Source organism: Cebidichthys violaceus, unplaced genomic scaffold (assembly GCF_023349555.1).
Source record: "Cebidichthys violaceus isolate CVI_PGR_0920_01 unplaced genomic scaffold, fCebVio1.0.p SCAF_5, whole genome shotgun sequence".
In the NCBI taxonomy this organism is placed as follows: Eukaryota; Metazoa; Chordata; class Actinopteri; order Perciformes; family Stichaeidae; genus Cebidichthys; species Cebidichthys violaceus.
Genome location: NW_027176705.1, coordinates 8,491,185 through 8,518,732, shown reverse-complemented (window position 1 = coordinate 8,518,732; position 27,548 = coordinate 8,491,185). Strand labels below are relative to the sequence as shown.

General features: G+C 37.8%; 3 protein-coding genes across 3 annotated transcripts; all 3 read left to right on the top strand.

Moving 5' to 3' along the window:
• The first annotated feature begins 576 nt into the window (after positions 1-576).
• mvda (mevalonate (diphospho) decarboxylase a) lies at positions 577-4,970 on the top strand. The gene is made up of 10 exons (XM_068730680.1): positions 577-767; positions 953-1,023; positions 1,625-1,739; positions 1,847-1,993; positions 2,180-2,379; positions 2,615-2,689; positions 2,835-3,053; positions 3,530-3,645; positions 3,860-3,968; positions 4,395-4,970. The coding sequence occupies exons 1-10, from the start codon at positions 692-694 to the stop codon at positions 4,473-4,475; spliced, it is 1,209 nt and encodes a 402-aa protein (XP_068586781.1). The 5' UTR covers positions 577-691; the 3' UTR covers positions 4,476-4,970.
• Positions 4,971-5,464: 494 nt separating this feature from the next.
• cyba (cytochrome b-245, alpha polypeptide) lies at positions 5,465-7,883 on the top strand. The gene is made up of 6 exons (XM_068730681.1): positions 5,465-5,616; positions 5,965-6,034; positions 6,337-6,411; positions 6,533-6,616; positions 6,745-6,826; positions 7,237-7,883. Exons 1-6 carry the CDS (start codon positions 5,559-5,561, stop codon positions 7,420-7,422), a joined length of 555 nt encoding a protein of 184 aa, XP_068586782.1. The 5' UTR covers positions 5,465-5,558; the 3' UTR covers positions 7,423-7,883.
• Positions 7,884-9,179: 1,296 nt separating this feature from the next.
• On the top strand, positions 9,180-25,840 carry tcf25 (transcription factor 25 (basic helix-loop-helix)). Its single transcript, XM_068730317.1, has 18 exons — positions 9,180-9,528; positions 10,600-10,746; positions 10,869-10,940; positions 11,189-11,313; positions 12,347-12,412; positions 12,527-12,609; positions 12,944-13,074; positions 13,672-13,771; positions 14,800-14,893; positions 15,039-15,131; positions 16,699-16,804; positions 17,274-17,433; positions 17,644-17,731; positions 17,941-18,099; positions 18,189-18,276; positions 21,005-21,084; positions 21,234-21,309; positions 24,564-25,840. The coding sequence occupies exons 1-18, from the start codon at positions 9,328-9,330 to the stop codon at positions 24,729-24,731; spliced, it is 2,037 nt and encodes a 678-aa protein (XP_068586418.1). The 5' UTR covers positions 9,180-9,327; the 3' UTR covers positions 24,732-25,840.
• The last annotated feature ends 1,708 nt before the right edge of the window (positions 25,841-27,548 follow it).

The following is a 27,548-nucleotide window of genomic DNA, read 5'->3' as shown; positions in this document are numbered from 1 at the left end:
TGGAAAGAGTTTTCAGATCCTTTTATTTAAGAGGTTAAGTAAAATGTAAAAATGCTCCATGATAAAAAGTTTACTTTAAGTTAAGGTAAAAGTATTATCTGCAATATAAAGTATTTGAAGATATCATGTACTGCTTAGATGAATGTATTGCATTAAAATGCTTGCACAGTTTGTCTTTGAAATGAAGTGGAGTTGAAGCATTAAGTAGTACTTAATGGAAATACTTAAGAATTAGCATAAATAGTTTTTTTACTTGTTCTTATCTTACTACTGGTTTTGATATAGAATTATAATATTTAAAGACAATTAGATTTTTGATTTTATTTATTCATAATCATTTACTTTGCCTAGACTATTAACTGGATTTTTTCTAATTCATATAAAATTAATTGTGAGATACACTGGTGTGGGTTGGTCTCTCTCCTTGCCCCATTTTCGCACGACCGTGGTCAGATAATCTCTCATTGGCTCTTCCGACTGTTGACTCAAAATGGTCGACTCTGATTGGTCACGGGGTTAGCCACGTGTTCAAGACCAGCCAATCGTAAGACACCGCGAGGAAAGGCTATAGTAAGGTTGTACAGCGTTAGCTTAACTGTAACTGCTGAACTTTAGAGGAGCCTGGGACAGTATACTTCAAGGTATACAGTTACAATTCTAGCAATACAAACGTCGGTTTACATATAGAGCTATGCCTGGGGATAGTATGGACAAGCCAAACACAGTTACATGCACCGCTCCTGTGAATATAGCTGTCATCAAATACTGTAAGTATCTCCTCGACTTATGTGTATCCTTGTGTAGCAGGATTGTAGTTATAAGTAGCAAAGGTAACTAATGTTAATTCTTCCTTAACGACGATATATGATTCTGGTATGATAACGTGTGCATGGAATACTGCACATTAAAGCATATTCATGTTGTTTCACCTTGTGTAAAACTTACTTTCTAGGGGGGAAGCGAAATGAAGAATTAATTCTACCCATTAACTCATCGTTGAGCGTCACATTGCATCAAGACCAGGTACGTAAGTAAACAGTATTGTCATCGGACTATGAATCTTGTGTCTGTAGCAAAAAACAGTGCGCTTTCTCAAAGTGTTATGACTTCTGTACATTGAACGGCTGTTTTTCTGCCGTCGTGTAAAGACTCCATTAATACATCTTGAAGAAAGAGGCTAATTCAATCCTGCTTGTCATAGCATGGTTATCAGAACTGGTAGTTTCAGTTAGGGTGGTCAGTCATGAAATAATGTAAGCCTTAGATACTAAGACTTAACTAAGACTTATTTAAAAAAAATATATATATATATTTAATTATTTTTAAAAATAACTAAGACTTATACACTTGTCTCAGTCTGGAAAAACTATTTAGTAACCTTTGTTTGGTATTAGAATATAGTGTCACCATCTGTATTCCATGGTCACTATGAATGTAATGGAAACATACCAAGAGCGTACAAATACATGATTCCGATTATATAAAATATTGACCTTGCTGTTGAATTGTGCCTGGGTGGGTTACTTTAATGGTGTCATATATGATGCGCAGATTTTTAGGCTTAGATTTTGTAATCTGACTACAATTTCATATAAATCCGCCTTGTCTTCCTCCTTCTGTTCAGCTGAAAACTACCACAACAGTTGCAACCAGCAGGTCATTTCAGGAAGATCGAATGTGGCTAAATGGCAAAGAGGAGGACATAACCCATCCTCGACTACAGTCCTGTCTGAGAGAAAGTGAGTCCTGTCTGTTTTAGTTCTTCTTCAAAAGCACAGAGAGGACAAAAACTATGAGTTACAGAGAGTGCAGGCCACCATGTCATTTTTCTGTGTTCTGTGTTTAGTTCGACGACTTGCAAGGAAGAGACGTAATGACGGGGACCCTGCTTTGGATTCGATGGGTTTGTCTCACAAAGTCCACATCTGCTCTGTAAACGACTTCCCCACTGCTGCTGGGCTCGCCTCCTCTGCTGCTGGATTCGCTTGTCTAGGTGAGTGCCCACTAATGACACTAGAGTACTCATTTTATTCAACACTCAACTGCTGGTTTTCATCTTAGAATAAGAACTATGTTTCCTGTGTGTGCCCATTCTTCAATATACCATGTCTATCTCATGTTTGATATATTTCCATTTTACCTAGTCTCCTCTGCTGCCTATTTCGTTATTGGGTTACAGTTTACACTCTTGCCCGGGTGTTTGCCGTGGAAGGGGAGTTGTCTGCGATTGCTCGGCAAGGCTCCGGGAGCGCATGCCGTAGTATGTATGGAGGGTTTGTCCAGTGGATCATGGGACAGAAAGACAATGGCAAGGACAGTCTAGCCCAGCAGGTGGCACCAGAGACTCATTGGCCTGAGCTCAGAGTCCTTGTATTAGTGGTAGGTCAGTTTGTGTTTGTTTGAGAGAGAGAGAGATGACAGAATGATGCGAGTCAGTTATGTCTTGGCACTTTTGTACGCTATTGAGAAAGTCGCATGCTTTTTTTTACTTCTATTAATGACTATATTTTGTGCAACATGTAATGTAAGCGTCTTGACCAGTGCACAAAATGTACACTTAAGTTGAAGATAGTAAAAAAAGTTATATCGCATGTAATTAATGCTTTTTTCATAGGCCAGTGCTGAGAGGAAGCCAGTGGGCAGCACCTCTGGGATGCAAACCAGTGTACAAACAAGCCGTCTCTTAAAGGTGCGCACATTAACTTACATTATTCCGTGTACTAACATTACTGTCAATCTGTTAAAAGTGGAGTTTTTTTAAATTTACACTGTATTTAAAGCCAATTCATTGTTTCTCACAAGAGAGCCTATGTGAATCTTTTCTGTCTGTGTAGCACCGAGCCGAGTCTGTCGTCCCAGGCCGGATGGTAGAGATGATTGATGCCGTGCAAAGAAAGGACTTTGCTGCATTTGCTGAACTAACCATGAAGGACAGTAACCAGTTCCATGCAACCTGCCTTGACACGTACCCACCTATCTTCTACCTCAACAGTGTGTCTCAACAGGTTATCAATTTGGTGCATCGGTATAACAGACACTACGGCGAGACAAGGGTGAGCAACTTTTTGAGAAAGAGCAGAAAAATATTGATGTAGTACTCCTCTTGGTATCGTGTTGGAGAGCTGTGTATTTACTTTAAAAAATGCTTAATGCATCATTACACAACAATAAAGAAAGAAAAAGTAAAAAATGGTAACTTTGATGGATTAGGAGTTGCAGTTTTTTGCATAATAAAATACAGTAATTAATGGAAACATTGAGCTTTGAATGTTAAATAAAGTGTAAAATGACTTGGAAAAGTTATGTTTAGTTAATGGAGCAAACTCATAAATTACAAACATACTTTAAAATTGTAGCCTCCTGACTTTTGTATCCCTGCTTTTAAGTGAAGGCACTTTTTTTCTTCTGTTAGAAAGTTGCTTCTGTTCATGCAGCTGAATTTCTGAGATTGTGTAATGAAGATGTGAAACTTGTGGGGTGGCTTTCACACTCTTTATATGTTGGTTACAGTCTCCTTGTTCCCCTCTAGTTGGCCTACACATTTGACGCGGGACCCAACGCTGTGATCTACACGCTACAGCAGCATGTTCCTGAGTTTGTTCAGGCAGTTCAGCATTTCTTCCCCCCAGAGACCAATGGAGGACAGTGAGTTGACGGTTACTCGACTTACTACATTTAGCTCTAAAAAATATTGCTGACAAACAAAGTAATTCATCTGAAAATATAATTTATAAACATAAACACACCATGATAGATGTGTTTTTTGGCTCCCAATTAAGCTGTTTCTCACTGTCTAATAAACTATACTTGCTTCAGTCTCTTTGAAATGAGTAATTGAATGTTTCTTTCTTCTCTGCAGGTTTGTAAAGGGTCTTCCAGTTAATCACGTGGCTCTCTCTGAGGAGCTGAGACAGGCTATTGGTCTAGAGCCCTTGCCAAAGGGAATAAGCTACGTTATTAGTACCAAGGTACAGACATACGTACACACAGATGTAATCACTCTGTAGCTCAGGTGTTTTATCAGTTTACTTTATCAACAACAACTGAAACTCAATGTTATCTGTTTTGGTTTTAAATGTCTTGGCATGTCTATCTTAAGGCTGCACAATATAAAGTAGAAATACGTGATATATCAGTTGTCAGATTGCGAGACACGTCTGGATTTCTGTCCACATTTCCTTTTTAACATGCTCTTACGTAAAGATTGTGTTGCACTACTTCAGTTGAAAATTGTGGCACATCTTGTGATATACTGTAGTTCCTCTGCTTCACTGATGTGGCATTAAAGAGTTAGTTGGTCAGTATTTGACCTTTATTCATGTTTAGACTTTATTAGAAAAAGCTTGTGAGTTGAGTTCTTTTATATAATGGTCTTTTCTTGTTTTGTGTTCCAGGTTGGACCAGGCCCTTGTGTTGTGGAGGATCCCACTCAGCATCTACTCGGATCTGATGGGTTGCCTAAGAAAACTGTGTGAATCCCTGCAGGCAAAAAGTTCCACTGAGCAATAATAAAGCAAACTCAGCGGAGATAAAATTTGCATTTGTCATATGTAACTATGTTGTTACAAATCACAGCAACACCACACCTTCCTTACCATTGTTGATGCTAATATGTCTTCTTTAATTATCAAACTGTACTGGTGTGCCTCTCCTTGTCTCTTAATTGGTCATTTATTTTTGACTCACTGGTTCAGTCGTAGACATGAGAATGTGCTTGACTTTGAGGTAAGTACATAGACATGCTGGCATTGCTCAAGGGTACTGCCGTGTGCTCTTGAGCAACACACTGAAGCATGAATGTAGTTCTGTACTGCAGCTGGCCTTGTGCTCTCTGTCCTATCTGAGCACGCTTGTGCCTACGGGAATTTGAATGGATCTCTCTTTAATTATGTTTAATTTCAGACCAACAGTACATACTGAACTTTTGTCAATTGTTTTCTGTAACATTAAATACAATATATTTTAGTCAATATAGCTGTTTCTTGTTTTGTCTTTTTTGTCTGTCCATTTCCAAAATCAAGCTTTTGTCAGATGTTTTTGTCAGGGACAGATGCAAAGAAGGGAAAGGAAAATTAAAATATGCCTTACTGAAAGCTGAAATGTTCAGAATGGCATAGCCCAGCAACCCCTAAAAGTGTGCTTTAAAAATAACTTGAGTCAATTGTAAAACCATGAGATCATTCCTTTATCTATGGCAAAAATCTAACGTCTTTGTATAATTGTGTATATCAACTTTATCCCTAATGACTTCCTTAAAACGGACAACAATTAGCAGGAGTTGCATATGAAATGAACGTTCTACAACTGCCCGTGTTATTAGTTTTACCTGTTGGGTAAGTTTGATCGTCTAGCTAGCCCCTCCTCTCGCACTGTACTCCTCTACTATTCGGAAATGCCGACTGAAATGGGGATCGGCTTACGTACGCCCCGCCTCCCAGCCTGCAGAAAACACTTCACTTCACGTAAATGCATTTTCTTCCTTGTAGAAACGATCAAAGCTGTGAGTCGCTCTCTGGTGAGTTCCAGCAGTTTGCAGAGAGGCTGTTTAAGTGAACGCAATGGGGAAAATCGAGTGGGCGATGTGGGCCAATGAGCAGGCTCTGGCCTCAGGACTCAGTGAGTATAAGAACATTTTGTTAAGATTGAAAAAAAACAAAAACTTTTAGTGAGTTTCATAGAAAGTATTGTCTGATTAACGTACATGAGCAGTTTAGATCAAATAGAATATTTTCACAAGAAATGTTTTTGACCAAGTAGACCAAAGCATGATTATATATTTTTTTTAGATATGTATGTCACAGCATTATAACATAATTATCATCAATCAACTGTAGATTCAAGCCTGTTTAATAAGAATATTTTTCAGTCAAAGCGATGCACAATTTAACATAGGTTGGCCTCTGGATTCATAATATGTATGTTTGTCATAATTTTAAATTTTAACTTCCTGCTTCCTTCTTTCAGTTCTCCTCACTGGAGGCATTGTGGGGGTGGCTGGACAGTTCAGAGGCTGGCAGTTTGCTGCTTATGCCGTGTATCCTTTATACTTAAACCAGCATGATTGAGTTTGTCTCTTTGTGAAAATGTTCACAATCCAATTTCCAAACAGTCAAATAGTAAATTAAAGTCAATACCAGTATTACATTTTTGCATATATGGAACTCCTCCATTCTGCATCTCCTTTATATCTGAAACAATCAGACCCTCCATCATTCTCAATATCACTGAACCTTCTCACAGCCACAGATGTTTATTTAAATTAGCGTTGATGTCCTGTCGTAGTTATTATGGGACTAGTGAATCTTGTGAAATGAAACAGCCTTGACAGATAACTAGTGCTGCTGGGGTGTTTGTGTGTCTTCTGGAGTATCCCAGAAGCAAGAGGGCCAAAGGCACAAGTGTGGAGAGAACGTAAGTGATGTCTTTTTCCAATAATAAATGTTTTTATATGTAGGCCGTATTTCCATGGACAAGTTCTGTGATGATTGCTAGTGAAGCTTATTGCTCAGTCCTGTCTCTCGTTTTCCCTCAGGGGCCAGTACTGCTTCACCGTATGTGTGAAATCCTTTGGGCCATTGACAAGGAACTACTATGTCAGAGCATTTTTACATGCTGCGTGAGTTCAGTATGACAGACACTTTCCTTTGACGGACTGCATTCCTCTCATACAGTCTCTCCAACAACAGACAAACACCTTGTCTTTATGGTCTTTTGTCCTCAAAATTCCTTTCTTATCTTTCTTAGAATCTGTGTACCTGGAGGTTTTATGCTTGCAACTGTCCTCGGATGTGTCTGCCTCGGCATTGCCAGCCTTATCTACCTTGCAGTAAGTTTTCAGCTTTTACCACATGAATCTCTAATTATAGCAGGTAACATTTGATAAAGATGTTAGATGGGTCAGAAGGTGGCCAGTTGACGGAAACAAGGAAATGGCAACAAGGAAGAGATTGTTTCGTTACTGGTTCCTCAGTTGAGACATGGCCCTCTAATTATGAAATCTGACCCATCAGGGGTGTGCCTGAATTCTTCAACAGTACTATGTGGTAACCAAAGTCATAAAGTGTGGCACTCTGCACAGTTTATCTTAATATAAGTAGGCATACAACTATGAGTGTACTGGATAAAGGCCACTGTTATGTATCCTCCCATTATGTTGTTAGGATTTGAACAATAGGTTTCAGGCATGCTTAACTTGATCTTACTGACTTGTTTTCTCTGTCACCTTCTTGCTTATAGGCAGCTATCCGAGGTGAACAGTGGGAGCCCATTCTTCCAAGGAAGGAGGTGATCCGAAAGCCAGGCGACACCATGAAGAATCCTCCCCAGAATCCACCACCAAGACCTCCTCCAGAGACGCGCAGGAAACGGGTAGACGACCTCGAGGGAGCAGCCTATGACAACCCCATTCCTGTTGGCGAGTAACTAACCAGTTCATTGTCTTATCCTCTGTATGGATGAAGTGAATTTAACTTTTGAAACAAAACCTGCCACAGAAGATGAATGCTAAAGCTGCTAAGTGGCAACCATTTACGAAAGTTGTTAAGTCAAAAGTAGGTGATGTAGGCATTGTACTGCTGTTATAAAAGTGCAAACCAATATCTGTTTCCTGTGCCAACCACCAGAATATATATTAAGTTGTGTTGCATCCACTGTATTGTGTTGCCATGCATAGATCTTACAATATATTGTAATATGTACTTACACTCTGTTAACTGTTAACTCGGTCAACTGATCACAATCCTGAAGGACAACATGACGATGTTTGCTTGGATTACATTGACATATTAGGTTTTGGCTGTATATGGCTGATTATATTCAGCATTTATCAATATTTTGATGTCTGTATTTTGATGTCTTGTAAATAAATGCCTTGTGAACCTTGACTCATGATCTGTCCTGGTTTGTCTTATTTTACAAGTTTCCCTTGGGTGGTTATTTTAAGAAATTACATTTGCAACTTCCCCATTTCGCAAACACACTGAATTTCAATACATCAGAAATTCCCTTTCTTATCGCAAGTGTTTCTTTTCTCATTGTTTGTCACATTGCCATTGTTTGTTGACTTGTGATGGAATGTGTGATTCATTAATCTGACTGGTTGTCAGACAAGTTCTGCCTGTTTATTCATTCAGTTCTGTTCTCATGTAGAATTTGTTTTTGTTGGTCACAGCTGATCTGTTAAGCAGCTGTAGTCTGTGTGGATACCGCAGAGGTGCAATGATACTTCCCCATTTTCATTTGTGGGGCTGTAACATGTGAGACACACCATCAATGTAGCTACAGCACGTATTAGATTTACCGCATTTTTATTTTATGTTTATGTTTCTAACAAATACTTCTAAGTAATAATGATGTAGTGTCTTGGATGCAATCAGTGTTTTGATTTCATTTACTTTTTTTTAAGTATCAAGACAATACGATGTTTTACTCAGGTTAATACTGCCACCTCCTGCTGCATGAGAGAACAACAAATACATTTAAATTAGAGAGTAAATTTGAAGCAGTATCAGTTGCATTAGAGTTTTAGGCAAAGTGAGGCAAAACAAGGTAATTTATACAGCACAATTCATAAACCGAGGCTGTTTCAAAGTACTTAAATAGTTTAACTAAAACATTAAAGTCCATTTCCATGAGATACAAAATCAAAGTGCGGCCCATTTAGAATGATGAAGATATATGAAAGAGAAGAAATATAACATTCTCACAACTGAAATAAGTAATGAGTAAAGTAATTGCAGGGCTTTATTGTTTTATTTATACCTCCTGTTATTATTTGTTTATGACCAGACATACAGTATGTTTTAACTGCTTGTGCCAACTGTTTGTGGTCTGTATATGCGTCAATTGCTGGCATAGTGTATTTCCTACTATGCAGATTGCTTGTCACATTGTTTAGTGCCTTATCCTCTAATACTTTGTTTAACTGCTTTAGGTATCACTTGCCTTCTCCTGTTCCGATTTGGCATTGAAGTGTGTTTTATTTTTATCTTAATGACTAATTTAATATTTGATCCCAGAAAAAAAATGTTGAAAACTAACATTGGCACATTACAACGATGATCAACGTGACTGGACCTTTTACGCTCCATGAAAGTGGATGAAAATAAATTGTTTTTGATGCAATTTTCCATGTATCCTGTGGAGGGCAGTAACACATCCAGACGTGTTGAAATATTTAGAGGAAGAAGAAAGAGAAGGAGAAGAAGAAGAAGAAGAAAAAGAAACCAATGGAATTGCCCCTCATTGCATTGTGTTGTGTCTATCAGCTAACTATTAACTACTTTAATCGCGACTATTTATGTGTATGTGTCCTATGAGCAGTGGACAATGTCTACCCGGGCTCTGCGAAGGCTCAAAGGGAAACAGCGGGGTCAGGAGGCCTTGGACCTCGGGGATCTAACTTTGGGTGACAGCTCGGAGGAGCAGCTGGACTCGGCTAATGTTTCTCCTCCGTCAGATAGCAAAGACAGCGGCCGAAAGACAAAGAAAAACAAGGCTCAGAAAAACTTCAGCAACATTTATGAATTGGTAAGGAGACTGTGTAGTCACAACATGTGACTTTTAAAATGACGCTGCTGTGTTTCCCCCCTCCTTTCATAAACCTAGCTAACTCAAGCTAGCCGAGTGTCGTCAGCGTTAGCTCGTTTCTCATCTCATTTAACTAAATTAAGACACATTACATTACGGTTTAAGTAACAAGTTGTTTATCAGAAGCAGTCTACAACACCAACCTTAAGAAAACACTGACAAAAAGGGTCCAGTGTACTGTACGACAGGCGTGTTTACTAGCCTTTAAATCACATACAACCAACATGGAGACACGATATAGCTCACAAATCTGCACACGATGCAACTCTCCTCTCTCTCTCTGTTTAAAGTTTAACACGATCATCTATTCATTTTTGATTCAAATTTGGACAAATGTGAATGTTCAAAACTTATAAAGTCAAGTTGATTTTGGATTCGTACAGGCCTTGCCTCTATTAATGCTATTAACCGTGTAGTTACGTTAACACGTGAATTAAAAGTATGTAGAAAGTTATTGTGATACAATGTTTAACTATAAGGATCACTGTAAATCAAGACATCACCTCGTTATTATATCAAGCTAAGATGTTCTTTGCATCAACGTTATGCTGTGTCAAAATCATGAATCATGACTTTTTTACTTTGTGTAAAATACATTTCAGTTTTTCAGGTTAATATTAAAGGTTTTGGCACAGGGTCACCAGCATCTTAGGTTGTAGGTCTATTATTTGTCACAACATTAAGCTCATTTAATGTGTGAGCTTTTTGTACCAACCAGTTTAAATACCTTAAATCTGAACTCTCCACTATTTATTCAAGCTATAAGACATCCATAAGCTGTGGTTCACAATATTGATATTGCATTATCCTTTTTCTTGTCGCCTTGAACACACAACTATTGTCTCTGTTTAATGGTTGGCATTGGATTGTTGTAACCATGTCATGATTTCAGGAAAAGGTCTTGATGTTGGACAAAGCTTTTTGCGATGTTCCATGTAGCTTTGTTTTTTTTTACTGACTTTTAGCACCGCTTTACCCAACACTCTCTTGCAAATGTCACATTTTTACTAGATAGGTGATGCCGACAACGAAGCAGAGAAAATCTCACCCGATGAAGAGGCAGAAAAGCCAGATGGACATAAAACAAATGGCACGGAAAAAAATTATACCAGAGAAACCGAAGAACCAGATCAAAAGCACGAGGAAACGTCTTCAAAGGTAGATGAAGCAATGCAAGAAAAAAGATGTCTTGAGTCCCGAGATTTGATTCAAACAATGTTATTCTGATTGTGTTCGCATATATTAATTCTCCATATTTTAATCTCACTTGTCTTTAACAGTCTTTGTCTGGAGACAGAGTTAAAAAGAAGAAGAAAAAGAAAAAGACAAAAGTGACATCAGAAGATGGACAGGTAATTTTATTTAGAAGGTATTCTATATCTACTCTGGTAGGACATTAAATTCAGTAAATAACAATAAAAGTCAATCCTCGCTTTATTTATAGAATTAATGACAACTGAATTTATATTCATAACATGTTACAATTACTCTTCAGAGCTAAAAATTAGACACCCAACATACAAAACTGTAGCTTCTTTAGCTTGTCTAACACTAATTAAACATTCTCTCACCCCCCATTTCTTTTTTTTATGAACTCCAGGAGGCTGTACCAGATGAAAATATTGATTTATTGCTGCAAAACCTGGAGCAGTCCAATGGTCTGAGTTTGCAAAATGAGGATTGCAGCGGCTCCGACAGAAGATCTGTGCTACATGTGGAGCACAGGTGAGGAGACCAAAATCTCTCATGTAGACAAAATAGACGGATTCACATCAGATTGCATTTTTCTGTTCATTGTTTTTCTCCACCCAGACTTAGTTTGTGACGGAAGTATTAATCTCTACATTTACATGCACACAACACTTTGGTTTCTACTGTACTCTATTTGTCCATTAGTTATTGTGTTAAATGCATTTAAGCTGTTTCATGGTTCAAAATAAACACAATTATATTTGAATATATTTATGGAGTAGTAGTACTAAAATAGCCCCTGACCAGTGCACAGCTTGGTCAGTTCAGTAGCCTCACTTACTATTATGTACATTTCTGTGATTCCTTATTGCCACCATGTGGTGGCGCTTGGCTCATGCAAGAAAAACAAACTATTTGGAGGATGTCTGTCTCAGCAGATGCACTGCATTGAATCAACCCAGAATTGCAAAAGGTTAAAACTTCTAGAAATATGGCCACACAACCAGTGACATCAGAGCAAGCCATTTCAATTAGCAGTCAAAGGCAGCATTCCCTGTGTTGATAGAAATGTGATGTCATGTGATCTGCTGTTTTCAGTGATGCAACCATGCCGATACAGAGCAAGCACGTTTTCTCACCTGTCTCAAATATGCAAACTCTGGAGTGTTCAGAATATAATACTACATTTAAAAAGACTTTTATCAATGATATGTCCTTTTCAAGTTACCTCTGCCATATAATTCCAATGTAAAAGTTGATAACCTTAAAACAATCTATAAACCAACGGTCAAAAACTATGGTGCTTGGATTGGGTCTCCCACGGTTGTGGTCACTTACTTAATCAAGCCTGTCATATGTAAACCATTTGTTCAGTATAGTTAGCAGTCCATTTGTCAATCACACAAAAATGTCATCAGATTTATGTCTTGATGTTTTTGCATTTGTACAGTAGAGTCAAGAGCAGACAATCAAACCACCCCTATGTTTCTGTTGGCATGTGTTTCCTCAGCTGGCCCACGTCGCCACTTAGCCTGTCAAGATTTTAATGTTTGTGTCGATTCATTAGGAACCTCAACCCAGAGACGGAGCTGAAGAGATATTTTGGGGCTCGAGCTGTTCAGGGGGATCAAAGGTAAAAAGAGTAGTGAAAAGGTTTGTGAGACTGTTTGCATTTAATTGGCCCACGCCGTCTGTATGTATGCAGAATTTTTGTGTGCTTATTTTTACGGGTGTCTTTTTTTGACAGACCTCGACAGAGAAACAGACAGTTTCACCGAAGCACCTGGATGACAAGTCCTAAGGACAGCTGGCCTCGTTTCAGCCGCCCAGGTAAGCTTTTCCTTTTAGTCATCTGAAATGTATCTTGTTGCTTTTTTAAATGTAATATTTAAGGCTGAAACTGATGTTGTTGTTGCCAATTTTAACGACAGTCCTCTTTGTTGAGCTGTCTATAAAACTAGAATAATACAATGGAAATATACATATATACATTATAATATATGTTCATCCCACTTGACTCCTGTTTTGTTTAAAAATGAATACACTGTTGGCTTTGTGGTGGCCTAATATTCATTCACCAAAACGCACACATATAAGACCCTACCACCCTGTTGTGTCTTTCTTTATGTGTTGTTGTTCTTTACTCTGTTTAATGTCTTCAAAGGAATCTCAATGACCCTACTGCAGTCAAAGGAAGGCGTTCAGTACTTCACCTTTGAGCACGGTCGGCAGTACCAGCAAGTACAGTTCAAGTTCCTGGATGCTGTCGAGTCCATGGATCCCAACAACATCGTGGTAAAAACAAGTTAATCCCTCCTCATCTGTTTGATGTCAGTGTATTGATGTTGTCAGGGATGCATACAATAATAAGTGTTACTGTTATAGGGTGGCAAGAATGGTCATGAAACGTTGCACAGACGATGTTATTTATGCTAAGCTTTTCAACTCTTGCATTAAATAATCTTGTTGAATCATCATTAGTACAAAAGATTAAAATTGTACTGATGAAAAGACTGCAATTAAAATAAGCTCGTTCAAAGTTGTATCAGACTGTTGTGTGGACCTAAATCATTAGAAGAGAAGTCAGAGTTTAGTCCTAATGAACACTGTGGTTGGAAAAATAAAACGTCCATTCACTGAGCTTAAAGTGTGCTGCCCGCATCTATAGTGAGATCAAGTTATTATGCACTTTTGTTATTTTACAGTTAAAAAGCAGTCCAATGGCAGTTTGCTCGTGTGTTCATGTAAACATACTGACAAATCAGTTACATACAGTTGCAGAAATAGTGTAATCACATGCATTCTGGTAACATTCTGACCTATGTTTTCTTCTACCGTTGAAAGCATTTTCTCTGTTCTGACTTTGTTTTTGTCTTCTCTTTTTCTCTCCAGGCATTGCTTCAGCTTAACCCCTACCATATTGATTCCTTACTGCAGCTCTCTGATGTCTGCCGCATACAGGAGGATCAGGAGATGGCCAGGGACCTCATCGGTGAGGATCATGCGCTCCTTCTGTAAATCAATTCTAAACCAAAGACTGTAAATGTGTTTAAACCCAGATGCCAAACAATTAAGCAGAATCTAGACACTGACACTATTTGTTGTATTAAGTGTATTGCGATGATTTCTTTCTACATTTTAAACTATTATCAAATACTAAACCTGATCCAAGTTGTTCATCGCTCCTTATGTTCACATTTTATGCGCGACTCTATATTTTGTCATCGACATGAAATGACACAGTTCCTCTTCAGACATAATTAGGCTTTCCACGTCCAGGTTTGTTTTTAACCATGGCTAAGAGGACCATACATACACAGTATATTTGTTAATATTAATTAGTCACTTAATTTTCTCCCAACAGGGATGCAGCTTGGATCTGTCTTGTTAAGTGCATACAAATTTCATTTCCTTTGCCCTTACAATTTTAAGTATTTTTATGTTACAACAGATTCGGCATGGTTTGATAGTCTTGTTAAAATGCATTGTAATCATATCAATATATTTTATTGAACTTAATGTCATCATACAAAATATGAGGCGCATACCAAATACCTAATTAGAATTAGATAAGATGGGTAAATGAGCTATTTTAAGGGAACTTTTAACTTAATATCAAAACCATGCAAAATGTTGAGCCAATCTCAAATCTGATTTTAGTGCGTTAGTTGCATCAGGGTTAAGATGTACACCAACAAAACAGCCATTGTTAAAGTTCATGCTCCAGGCAAAACACAATATTATATTTATTAATATTATTTATCAATCACAACATTAGTTAACCTTTAACATAAGAAGTAAGACGGTTGCTTCCATGCAAGTCCTGCTGGTGATGTGAAAGAACATAACTGACCCAGCCCGTTGTATAGCTGTGTTCAGTACTGCTGTCTGTAAATTGTGCCACACCCAGTTTGCTGATGCGTCATTGAAAATGCATTTTCAATTAATTTCATAAATAATGAGTATTATTATTTTTGTTGTGGATATAAGTAAATGATGGATTTTTTTTATTTTTTCCAGAGAGGGCCATGTACAGCTTTGAGTGCGCCTGTCACCCCTTATTCAGTCTGACCTCAGGCACCAGCAGACTTGATTATCTGCGTACAGAGAACAGGTTGGTAACTTCCTTTTCCTCTTTCTTTTTGCTTTTAGACACCTTGCTTTTGTGAGGCGTCTGTTGGACTTTAGAATATCGTTCATGACTTAAATTGTGTTTGAAGGACTCAGCAATTGAATAATTCAATCATTTCTGTTTGCAGGGCATTTTATCTGGCTCTTTATAAGCACATGATGTTTCTGGAAAAGAGAGGATGCCCGCGGACGGCGTTGGAGTACTGCAAACTTATTCTGAGGTACAGAGGGAAAAGCCTGAGCACTGGGAAAGACGAGCTATAGTGTTAAAGGGAAACAGTAACGTTTTTACAAGTAATTTTATATAGAAAAATCCAGATGCTTCTCCATGTAGAGGTTGACCAATAGCTTTTACCTCAGTACGACCCTCATCTACTATAGTAGTAGTAGTAGTAGTAGTAGTAGTAGTTGTAGTAGTTATAGTACTCTGAGCAGCACTCTATTCCTACAAAATAAAGAAGGCGGAAGTTTAAATACTTTTTTACTTTATGTCTTTATTTTCACATTGATTAGCATCACATGTTAGCTAAACAAAAATAACTTTTATTTTCCTAAATAAATGAATCACCAGCAGCAGTCACCAGACTTGGAAGAACGTCTTCAAAGACATTTGACTCAACTATTAGATTTGTATGCAGACAGTGGTCATCCTGTTCAGGATCAGGAAGAAGTCTAAAAGCAACATTGTATTACTTGTATGACATCGTTATATGTGACAACTGATACCGATCAAAGATATCCCCCTCAAAGTTATGCTAAAATGTGGAAAACAATTGAATGTGTTTCAGACAAGACCTTCCAAATTATTTCATGTGCTGTTTTATTGATAATGAGATGTTTTATAAAGACATTTGAATGCCTCCCCCATTTTTTAAGCTATGACAGGGACACACATCATGTAAGATGACATGTATGACCAAGGAGATACACATGGCAAAATAAATTAAAATGATAAAATCTCAAAACAATGTAAACTTGAAAATGTCACTACATAACAGAACCTCCTGCTGGTACAAAGTTTTCGTCATAATGCTTCACAAAGATTAAAGAGGGTTGTTCCCAGGCACTGCTGCCATCAGTCTGCCATAGCTTGAGCTTCACAACCTAACCACATGATGGTCAATGCTTATCTGTCTTTTCATCAGACTCTGGCTTCCTTACTTACAGCTATGTTCTGGTCCTTTTGTAAAGCAGCAGTGAAGGAATTAAAGCTGACAGCTTCCCCTGTTTAACCAGCAGTGAATAAATCACTGTCAGCCGAAAATGGCAGGAAGAATCTGTTGGTCTCACATATATGATTTGATTGAAACTGTCAATGTTATGTTTTAGGGGAACCAGTGCTTATAATTGTATTCCCTTTTTTATTGTTTTTTCAAACAAAAAAACATTAAATATCATCATGCATGCTCAGATAGTATAAAGTGCATTGTGGTGGATTTTGAAGGAAACCAGAACAATGTGATTATTTCAGTTTCACTGTCAGGAGCATTCCATGGACCGCTTCAGTTGGTCTGCTGCCTAAGCTTTAAAATTTACTCTGAAAGCAAATAGCAGAGCAGTGGGATTTTTTGTGATGTCTCATGATTTATTTCACACTAAAATGGCAAAATTTTAGATTAAGCTAAATGTCAGCGTTAACCAACAGTGTGTTGCACAGGTTGTTTCACCCTGGAGTATGGGATGAGACTTTAAATTGTTCTTGAATTCAGATGTTTGTGTGTATTTTGGTAAAGTGCCTGTTCCTTGTTTATTCATTATCATTTACTTCTGGTCTTGTCTGCCGCTCAGTTTGGACCCAGACGCTGACCCACTTTGCATGCTCCTGCTCATTGATTTTCTGACGCTGCGCTCCAGAGAGTACCAGTATCTCCTCCAGTTACATCAGGACTTGGAGGTAAAGTATGTTTGTGTGTCTACCCAAAAAAAGTTCTGAATCAGCCTCAACAGCCCAAGTGCTGACTGGGACCTGAAGGAGAAAACACATTACATCTGTTATGAAGTCCTTATATTGGTTGCCTATCAGTTCCCGAATTGATTTTAAAATTCTTTTACTTGTTTTTAAAACAAATCGGAAATGCCTCCAATACAGCCTAAAATGCTGGATCAGGTAACGGCGAGTACTAGAGTCTGTGCACCAATCCAATATCACATTATCATATCATTTATCAACTCAGTTATGCTCTTTACCAGATCTGTCGATTAAATCAACTAATCGTGTTAGTCAACATACATTTTCTTTGTTCATGGGTCCTACTTTTCAGCTTGTCAGTCGTCTGTGAAGCTCTTTGTACCACACTAACCTGTATGAAAAGTGCTATACGTTTCCTCTATTGACTCAGAAATGCTTTGTTTTTGCATTATAGGTGCACAGAAATCTGTGCCTGCTGCCAAACTTTGCATTCTCCACTGCACTTTGCCATTTCCATCTCAGTCAACAGGAAGATGTGGATCCTGAAGAAAGTGAGAAAGAAAGACAAAAAGCTGACCAGCTGCTGCAGAAAGCTCTCATCATGTTCCCCGGAGGTTAGACTTTCAGAAATGAACCACTACCAGTCTATCTATAATATCTATGAATATTTAAACAGAACTCCCCCTCAGTCACTTCTTCACATTGTTTATGCCATGACTTAAAATATCTCTATAATAAAGTAGGGATTACATGCCATCCGCTTCAATTAAGTTGTTAACGTGTACTTTCACCCACATATGTTTTTGTAAACATGTTTTCTGCAGTCTTGATTCCTCTACTGGATCTGTGTACTGTGCAGCCAGATGCCACAGTCAGCTCACATGCCTTCTTTGGCCCAAAGAGCCAGATTGGGTAATGTATGCTCCCTTTGTTTTGATTGTCATGCAATTTAAGTCCTTTATATTCATGTAGCATGGTATTTATTATGCAGTAGCTTTAAACTATAACGCATTCATCATATTATTGCTATGAACCTTTTCATGGCCAATAATCTGTTGTTATCCTCATTTTGTATCCATTTAGCTTTTCTGCTACCCTAACCCTACCCTCTCTGTCTCTAGGCAGCCGCCAGCCCTGGCTGAACTGACTGCTCTGTATGTGGGGAGGACTCACAGCATGTGGAGGGAGGCAGCAGTAATGCTTTGGTTGGAAGAGTCTGTGAAAGAGGTGCTGCGTCGAGTTGATGCCAAAGACCCTCTGGTAGACGACTGCCAAAACAAGTAAGATCTCATTGAGCTGCTCTGCTGTCATATTTCTGTGCAGTCATGCTCCATATGTTAGCATAACTTCCATCACTCTGCGTTATCAGAAAGCAGAGGTACAAGTGTGCACCAAGGAACATCCATCGTCACGTCCTCCTCTCTGAGATCAAAGAAGCCACCTCAAGTCTGCCTCCAGTAAGGAACGATCACCAACCACACTTAAACACAATTCACTTCATCCACAGTGTCCTCAGTCCGGCCATCAGTAGACGTTAGAGGTGTGATGGGAATCAATAGGATCAAAATCTTGTCAATTTTGTTATGCACTCTAAGGCCTTCCAAATATCCTCACAAGCCAGATGAGTTTGATTAATTAATAATCAAACTACAAGAAACATTCAGCCTCCCTGAGGTCTGAGATTGTCTTGATGTGGGTTTTGAGATTATTTGAGTGCATGCTCCAATGCTGCCTAATTTAAATCGGATTTCATGCAAAAAAAAAACCATCTGTGGATCAAATTTGAGATGACAGCATACATATTGCACATTGACAGATATAGTCTTCCATAAATGGCTTTTTTCCTTATTTTTGGTGTATTTATTTGTACTAAAAACACTCAACAAGCTGATAGATTAAACTGTAAAACTTCCTCTGATGAATTTAGTTTGTCGCTAGTGTAGTTGCTATTTCTTTTTTCAGAGACATTTGCATGTTTAAAAATATGAAATGATAGGGCTTCATACGCAGAGCCTTGCTGCTATGTTTATTAAAAAGATTTACAACCGGCAATTGTTTCCCTTTAATTGTAACAGACTGAAAGTTGTGAGAGAAAGTTGGTCTTTATGGAAAAAAATGTAAGAACATTTTAGATATCAATTGAAAAGTAATTTGTATAGAATTGTATATTTTTTAACAGAATGATTTGTCTCTGAATGACAAGTGTGGTCTCACAAGGAAAAACACTGAAAGAAATACAAAGAAGAAGTGTAATATTTTATACTTTATAAATATTGAATCAAAGACCTTCTGACAATCATATGATATACTGTACTGTATATATCATATGATTGTCAAAAGGTCTTTGTTTCAATATTGGATTTTTTTAATAGTACAATGCCTATAAAAAGTATTCACCCCCCTTGGATGTTTTCCCCTTTTGTTGCTTTTATACATGAAATTATGGTCAATATAATTTGGCTTTTTTGACAAGAATTTGCAAAAAAAAGCTTCTTTCATGTCAAAGTGAAAACAGATTTTGACAAACTAATGTCAATTAATTAAAAATATATTGTGTAAAATAAGTGTTTGCATAAATATTCAGCCCCTTTTAAAGTGACTGACCTAATTCAACAGAGGTCCAGCTAGTTGATGCCAGCAGTGTCACAAGTAGTGAAATTGAGATCACCTGAGTGCAGCTGATGTGTGTCAAGTGATTGTAGTATAAAAACACCTGTGTCTGGGAGGTCCAGTCTCTGGTTCAGCAGTATTCCTGCTACAATTGCAACATGAAGACAAAAGAACACTCCAAGCAACTCAGAGAAAAGATCATTGAAAAGTATAAGTCAGGAAATGGCTACAAAAACATTTCCAACTCACTGGACATCCCCCAGAGTTCAGTTAAATCCATCATTATGAAATGGAAGGAGTACGGCACTTGTTTAAATCTGCCTAGAGCTGGCCGTCCTCACAAACTGAGTGACCGGGCAAGAAGAAGAGTGGTGAGGGAGGCCACCAAGACACCCACGACCACTCTGAAGGAGTTAAAAGCTTCAGTGGCACAGATGGGAGAGACTGAACATACAACAACTGTTGCCCGGGTTCTTCACCAGTCGAAGCTGTATGGGGGAGTGGCAAAGAGAAAGACACTGTTGAAAAAATTTGCCCAAAGGCATGTGGGAGACTCCAAGGTCAATTGGAAGAAGGTTCTTTGGTCTGAGACAAGAATTGAGCTTTTTGGCCATCAGACTAGACGCTATGTTTGGCGAACACCAAACACTGCACATCACCACAAACACACCATCTCCACCATGAAGCAGGGTGGTGGCAGCATCGTGCTCTGGGGATGCTTCTCAGCAGCAGGCCCTGGAAGGCTTGTAAAGGTAGAAGGGAACATGAATGCAGAACAATATTGCCAAATCCTGGGGAATAATCTGACTCAGTCTGCAAGAGAACTACTACTTGGGAGAAGATTTATTTTCCAGCAAGACAACTACCCCAAGCATATGGCAAAAGCTACACAGAAATGGTTCAAAGACAACAAGGTGAATGTTCTGGAGCAGCCAAGTCAAAGCCCAGATCTCAATCCAATCGAGAATTTGTGGTTGGACTTGAAAAGAGCTGTTCACTTCCGATCCTCAAGCAACCTGACAGAGCGTGAGCTGTTTTGCAGGAAGAATGGAGATAAATTGCGGTGTCCAGATGTGCCGGCCTGATTGAGACATATCCACACAGACTCAGTGCTGTGATTGCAGCCAAAGTTGCATCTACTAAATACTGACCTGAAGGGGTTGAATATTTATGCAATCATTTACTTTACCTTATATATTTTTAATGAATGTACATTATTTTGTAAAAATCTGTTTTCAGTTTGATATTAAAGAGAGTTTTTTTGCAAATTCTTGTCAAAAAAGCCAAATTATATTGACCATGATTTCATGTATAAAAGCAACAAAAGGGTGAAACATCCAAGGAGGTGAACACTTCTTTTCAAAGGCATTGTATATATCTATATCACAAATCCAATGAGGGTTTTAAGTGTGATGGTTAAACTTTGCTTCATAACCTGGTTCCACACTTGGCTTTAAGGTAGTACAGTCGGATCAATAGAATTCTGATAACCTCTTTAGTATTCATGTACCTCTGAACTCATGTTTCCCTGAGGAAATGACTGTAATCTTTGTTTTTTGTGTTTGAAAAACTCAGGAGGTGACCAGTCAGCCTGTGATGGGCTTTGACCCTCTGCCTCCACTGGACTCAGTGATGTCATACACCCGACCAGAGAGGTAATGGAGAACACGTACACCTGTGCACATGAAATCCCATCGCACGGTCAAAGAAGACGCAAATATTGTGCTTTACAAACCAGCAGGCTTTATAGCCGCAATTTGCTTTTACGCTATAATGACATTTTTGTATGTGTTTGTGTGTATAGGCAGCACGTTGGTGCAACCAATGAGAGTACATTGTCGCTGTTTTTTCGGTCTTTGCTGCCAAACTTCAACCTTCAGGTGAGTTCCATGGATCAGGCAAAATAGAGGTGGCAGGAAATGGTTCTTGCAAATTGAATTGTGCTTTAGTTTTATTGAAAGACGCAGAATATGGTTGTCTTCCATGAATTAAATAGGAGGAAATAAACCTGAAACTGAACTAATGTATGGTATTTATGGAATGCAGTGGATCTCAGTCATAATTTGTGAATTCAAGGTCCTCAACCTGGAGAGCAAAATGTAGTGATGTCATCTGAAGATGAATCTTGGTGCTGCTGCATTGATGTATAATAAAAACTTTGTAGGACTCTACAAAGGAACCAATGATGTGGATGTGGGCACATCATGGGATTAACAGCTGTAAGCCTGATATTCAAATAAAACTAATTTATAATAAATTGTGTAAGCTCACAGGCAGTGAGTAATCCACTGACCTGCATTGAAGAGTGTCAACTGAGCTCATAAATGATCCTGTTGATGGTCTAATTTCAAGCCAGATGTCCTAAAAATGAACAGTTTTCTTTAGATTTACTTCCAAAAATCAATGAAGGAGCACAGTGTAAATTGTGTTGATGGTTTGGGGTTTCTCTTCAACTATTACTAAAATAAAACACAATGCTATTTAGTAGTAGGACCCTCCAGGGCTGGTGAAAATATATGAACTGGTAATAGATTTTAGAAAACATCTCACCACACATGCTTATTAACTGAAGGAATATTCCCCCCAAAGACACATGGTTACCCTGAGGCGATGGCAACCGCAAAATATCAAAGAAGGCATATGACCTCGTTTCAGTTAATTCTTTTACAGTGTCACTGAAGACAACAACAATATTCATGAAGTGCAAATTTGTTCCTGGTCTTGTCTTTGCTGTCTCTTTCTTAATAGTGGAGTTTGATGCTTAAATATCTTTATACGTATATCTTCATATATTCTCATTATTAATGTATAGGACCAAGTTATAAAGTCAAGTTGACTTTCCCACAATTATTGTGAGACATTTTCTCAGTCATCAATGTTACCTGTATTTATAAGAACACGGTCTTTTGAATGTGTCTCGTGTCAGTTGAGCACATTCCATTTTTCTGCTTAAACCTAAACATCAAACCATTTCAACCAATAGCTGGCCTTCATTGTGATGGCTGCATTTTGCTATACTGTGAAGGTAGTCCTGCAGCCTATATTGCAGTTGGAATTATTTTTTTCAATATTTAATTTGTAACCTCCAATGGCTACCCTTGTGGACTTGCATGGGGTACAAGTTTGACTTTACTTTGTGTTTGAGATTGCACATTTGAATGAAATAAGTGTTTTTCTTGAGGTCTTTTTACCAACGAATTGTTACTTCGAGGCTACCTTTGATGATCTTTATGTTGTTTTGGCACCAATGACCAGTATTAAGAATGTCTATATAGAAATAGCTTATTTTCTCACTGATGGTCTCATTTACATATGAAGGTGATATATTGAGACTGATTCATAACCAGATAAAAGTTCCTCACAGTAACTTTGACCACAGTTAAGTGAATTTTAAATTGTTTTAAATGGCAATATATCGGTCAATTGCCGCAATTCTACAGTCATCCTGAGTCCATATTGTCTCAGCACCAAAAGAGTGTTTGCTCTTTCTGCTCATTTACTCCACATTATTTGCTTAGTCCTTGTTGCATATGACTTACCATATGGCGACAAACACATTTTGATGTAGAGCAGGACAGTGAGATAAGAATGTACAAAACCACTGCAGACAGATTGGTTGTTGACCACTGCAGTGTTGAAAGTGTCAGTCATATTTGCAAGGTGCCGCCAATGTTTATTAGATCATCACTGTTTAAGACATGAAGAGCCATAGAGAGATGAGAATCTCTGGTCTGTTATAGCATCAATGGGTGAATTTCTGTAAAAATGTGTTCAGGAGCTTGTGGTTTTATCATATGATCTAAATGAAGAAAGCATGCACCACTCTACACAAAACCAGAAAAGCTGAGCTGTGTGATACCATTGGTTCAAAGTAAAAACAGAGGAGGATGGCATGTTATTCTGTCTCAGCACTGAATGATAATATGTATATACATGTATATTAATGTTGTAATGTGAGTTAATAGGGTTATATAGTCTTTATTTCACCCCGAATTGTACAGTCCTCGGGAGAAATTCATGTCGGATCATGAATTTAAAGGTACCCTGTGGAGTTTTTGACCACTACTATATTGCAATGTTTTTATCAGTGGGTCCCCGCTTTGTTTGTTCTCGTGCACACACATTAAAAATGGTGACGTAATGCAATTAGTTGCCGGCTAAGGCAGGGACGAAGATGACAAGCTAGTAAACATGGATCTAAATAATGCACAATTCATGCATTTTATTTACTTAAAAATCTGCTTGGCAAATATTTTATAGGAAAGTGAAAGCATTCAACATGTTATACCTCCAGGATGCAGATGATTTGTTTAGTCGAGCCACACTGAATGTAAACAGAACTTTTTTGAATAATTTGTAAGATTCTGGTGATAACAAGACAATCTGTAAGGGTCCATAATATTTACTAGTGAATAATGTTAAGACTGCAAGGCTACTTGGTGCTGTTAAAGGAGTTTGGTGGTGCCAGACCAAGCACAGAATACGCCTGCTCTTTGTCCAAACCGGGTTCAAACAAGGGGGCATTGACAATTTTACGATGATTGAGGAGCTTAACATGGAACATTGTGTAACCAGGGGATCATAAATGTTACGCAAAGTTCCATCCATCCTGATCATGTTATCCACTTATGGAGAGGAAAAGATATGATATAGATAAAAGAAACAACGTTAAGACTAGGGAAGATATGCAGCACAGTTCTTCTTTGTTAATGCTGAGTTAAATATCAACATAATGTTGGGTTATAAAAGATTATCCTGGTATTAATCTGTTTTATTCAGCACACAAATGTTGATTTGTTTGTGTTGATTGTCTTCATTTACTTATGTACCCATTAAATGTAAAAATAAAAAACCAGTAGGGCAAATCATTATGGTCTTATAACTTTAGGTGTCTTTCAACACCATTAAGTGCTTCCAGCGAGTTGAGACTATTGAACCAGAAGTAACAGGAATAACTTAAAACATACTTACAAAATTATAAAATATAAGAAACAATGTCAGTTAGGTAGGAATGTGACACAGTCACGGGTGGTAAGTAGAAAACAAAAATGTCAGTTTGAGAAAGACAAACGCTTACATATAAAGTACTGAGTATCTAGATATTTGCATAACTGACTTCTCGTTTCTTGATAAGGGTGGACTGAGGCAGGAGGATGACATGGAAGTTGCTCGAGCTGGACAGGAGCTCAACCAGGAAGTGAATCGTCTAATGGTGGCAATGAGGGACATGCTGGCCAACATCAGGTTTCAAGAGCCACCAAGAGAGGACAACCCATACAGAGATGAGGATGAGTGGGACTGAGAGGAGGGAGACAGAGGTGGAAAACAATAACTACAATAAGAAATATGAAAAGATTTAAAGGTGTTGGTGGTTTATGATAATTAAGAAGAACAACTGAAGGTTTTTGTTGTTTTTTTTTAAATTGTCACAGTTATCAGAATACTTACGTGAAAGGAAGAGATGACTTAAAAAATGACTCTCGGACAATCCAGACAATTATGAACGTGGGAAACTTTTCTCCAGAGTCAGAAAACAGATTGTTGAACTCGTAATGACTCGACCGTTTTATTTGTAATAAACATTTAGTAGTTCCAACATCTGCAGTCATTGTCAGTGAGCAGGACTCTTCCTCTGGTTTTGAGTTTTTCATGTTTAGGGGACTGGTTTATAAAATAAGAACCACATTGAGACCAATCTTATTTTCAGTGAAAGTTCTTTGTTGTTTTTTTTGCCACAGAATCAGACAAAGTTTCTATTTACATATACATTGAAATATATGTAAAACTCTTTGTAAATACCCTCTCAGACCACAGTGCTTTTCTACCAAATAGTTTGCTGAAAAGTTTCAAAATATGACAAGGGACTCCCAAAAAGGATATTAATGACATGAGTGCTAAAAACAATGGCTGAAATTATCACATTATTTTAGAAAAGCAAAAAGTTATTTCAGGATAAAAATGACAAACAGATCTTGATGAGATTTAAGCAAAAGTTGATGGATCTTACTTTAGCTTTTACGATTTATTCAAATGTCATTTTTCATAAACATGAATAAATGTAAGTCTTGTCTCCTGCTAATTTCTGAATCGAAACTATCACAATGCTGGGATTCTGTTCTTCTGTCTTATCTAATGAAGAAATCTATTGGTTAAATGTTTATTTTGTCACATGGTCATTTCATTAGAAAACCACAGTCTGAGAATCTAATCACATTTTCTTGGACTTCTACTTGCCTATGTTTTTGATTCTTGTCTAGATCTTATTATTACCGCAGGATGTCTGCTTTTAGTCTCTTATGTTCCCTCGCTCCCGCTCTATTTGGGACTCAATTCCACATTTCAATGTGAGTTGACGTGCTACCGTTTGATTATTTGTGGTTTACCCCAACCAATAAAACAGTTTCCCAATAATCTGCTGTCGTCAAAGTTCTGTTAAGTGCTAGAGTCTGAGACACATTTTCTAAATGTTGCCTAAATTGATTTTTTGTTATTTCCTTTGCGCTCAGTCATCTCCTGGTTGTTGGTGGCTGATTCACTGCAGGTAAGACCTGAGGCTATAACTTTACTTCTGGCAGCACGTCAACAAAATATCAGGTATTTAATTCCAACTTCACTCATGTGTCACCATTTTCCCAGATTTTCAACCTTGTGTTGCTTTTTTCCCCATCATAATTGCTCAGCCTGCAGCGCCCTCACATGGCTTTCATCTGGCAAAAGGGAAGAATCTTTCTCATGAAGACTTACTCCTTTTGTCTTCCTGTCAATCCGCTCAGCGAAAAATGTCCCATCAGCATACTTGGAGCTCTTATTTATGAATCGCTTTACTTGTTAGTCACAATTACGACACCCAATAATTATTTAGAGAAGACATTAAATTAAAGTAAAGCTAAAGATTTCTTAGTCACACAGGACATAAACTCTGGAGGCATTGGACAAATCGCCCTCTACACTGCAGCTGTTCATACATTAACTCTTACTCGGCGAGCCACATGATAATAGTGTGACTGTTCTTAATTGTCAAATGATGTCATTGTTCCTAGTTCACCTGGAGCAATGGTTGAGTCTGAGGACATGTGATCGTCGGCAGTATAGAAAGGCTTTCATATCTTTGCCTCGGAGGAAGCTGTGCGTGTGAAGATCAGAGACTCCTTGTTGCTACCACTGCAACGTTTTCTTATAAAATTAAACAATCAGTCATTACTTTACACTTAATGTAAACGGTAATAGACCTCAAACATAAAATAACACCTGTAGCAAATCTAAGTCTGTAAAATATCCTAAACAACCGCTTAAAGAAAAAGAGGACAAGGACTTCTTTCAACCTAACTTCTGTAAAAATGCACTGTGGTAAAAAGATTCAAAGTCAAACTAGGGCAAATGCACTTAGGGCTGCAGCTAATATTTGTATTAATTATTGATTAATGTGCAGATAATGTTGTTGCTTAATTTATTAATCATTTAATCCGAAATTTAGTGAAAATAGCCCGTTGCAAGTTCCTGGAGCCCAATTTGAATTCTTCACATGTTTTGTTTTGTCCAAAAAACAGAGCAAAACCCAAATACACTCAGGATTATAATGATATAAAGCAGCAACTCCTTAAACTAGAGAATGTTTGATTTTGCTAGAAAAGAACAGTGAAACAATTAATCGATTATCAAAATAATAAAAGTTGTAAATAAATTGTCTGTCGATTGACTAATCGATTGATCTTTTCAGGCCTAAAGGTGTGTTATGGAAAAACGTAATGTTTTTTCCTGTCATGGATTTAACATGACTATTTACTTGGGAACCTCCTTTGACAAGCAGAACCGCAATGTTACACTATCCCATAATGCACTTCAGTTATATAAGTCTATAGTTCTTGAGTCTTTAAAGCAAAACAGTGTTTGTGAATATACAAAACACTCCCTGAATTGGAAACAATATCTTAATTCCTTGATCGTTATGAAGTATTAGCCATGTATATCTATTTATATATCAAATTCTTAAATTGATAATCAAATAAATACATCATTCACATCACACTGGCCATTTAAATTATGTTAAAAAGTGTGTCTATTTGATGTAGATGACTTATGATTATGATGATTTATGTATACTCAAATATGAAAAGAAAAA

Excerpts from the sequence above, each read along its gene's own strand:
- mvda (XM_068730680.1), top strand. The coding sequence starts at position 692 with ATGCCTGGGGATAGTATGGACAAGCCAAACACAGTTACATGCACCGCT. Across the intron at positions 1,994-2,179 it reads TGCTGGATTCGCTTGTCTAG|TTTACACTCTTGCCCGGGTG; the intron begins GTGAGTGCCCAC and ends ATTGGGTTACAG. Across the intron at positions 2,690-2,834 it reads AAACAAGCCGTCTCTTAAAG|CACCGAGCCGAGTCTGTCGT; the intron begins GTGCGCACATTA and ends CTGTCTGTGTAG.
- cyba (XM_068730681.1), top strand. The coding sequence starts at position 5,559 with ATGGGGAAAATCGAGTGGGCGATGTGGGCCAATGAGCAGGCTCTGGCC. Across the intron at positions 6,035-6,336 it reads CAGTTTGCTGCTTATGCCGT|TGCTGCTGGGGTGTTTGTGT; the intron begins GTATCCTTTATA and ends ACAGATAACTAG. Across the intron at positions 6,412-6,532 it reads GGCACAAGTGTGGAGAGAAC|GGGCCAGTACTGCTTCACCG; the intron begins GTAAGTGATGTC and ends GTTTTCCCTCAG.
- tcf25 (XM_068730317.1), top strand. The coding sequence starts at position 9,328 with ATGTCTACCCGGGCTCTGCGAAGGCTCAAAGGGAAACAGCGGGGTCAG. Across the intron at positions 10,941-11,188 it reads TGACATCAGAAGATGGACAG|GAGGCTGTACCAGATGAAAA; the intron begins GTAATTTTATTT and ends TATGAACTCCAG. Across the intron at positions 16,805-17,273 it reads AGTTACATCAGGACTTGGAG|GTGCACAGAAATCTGTGCCT; the intron begins GTAAAGTATGTT and ends TTTGCATTATAG.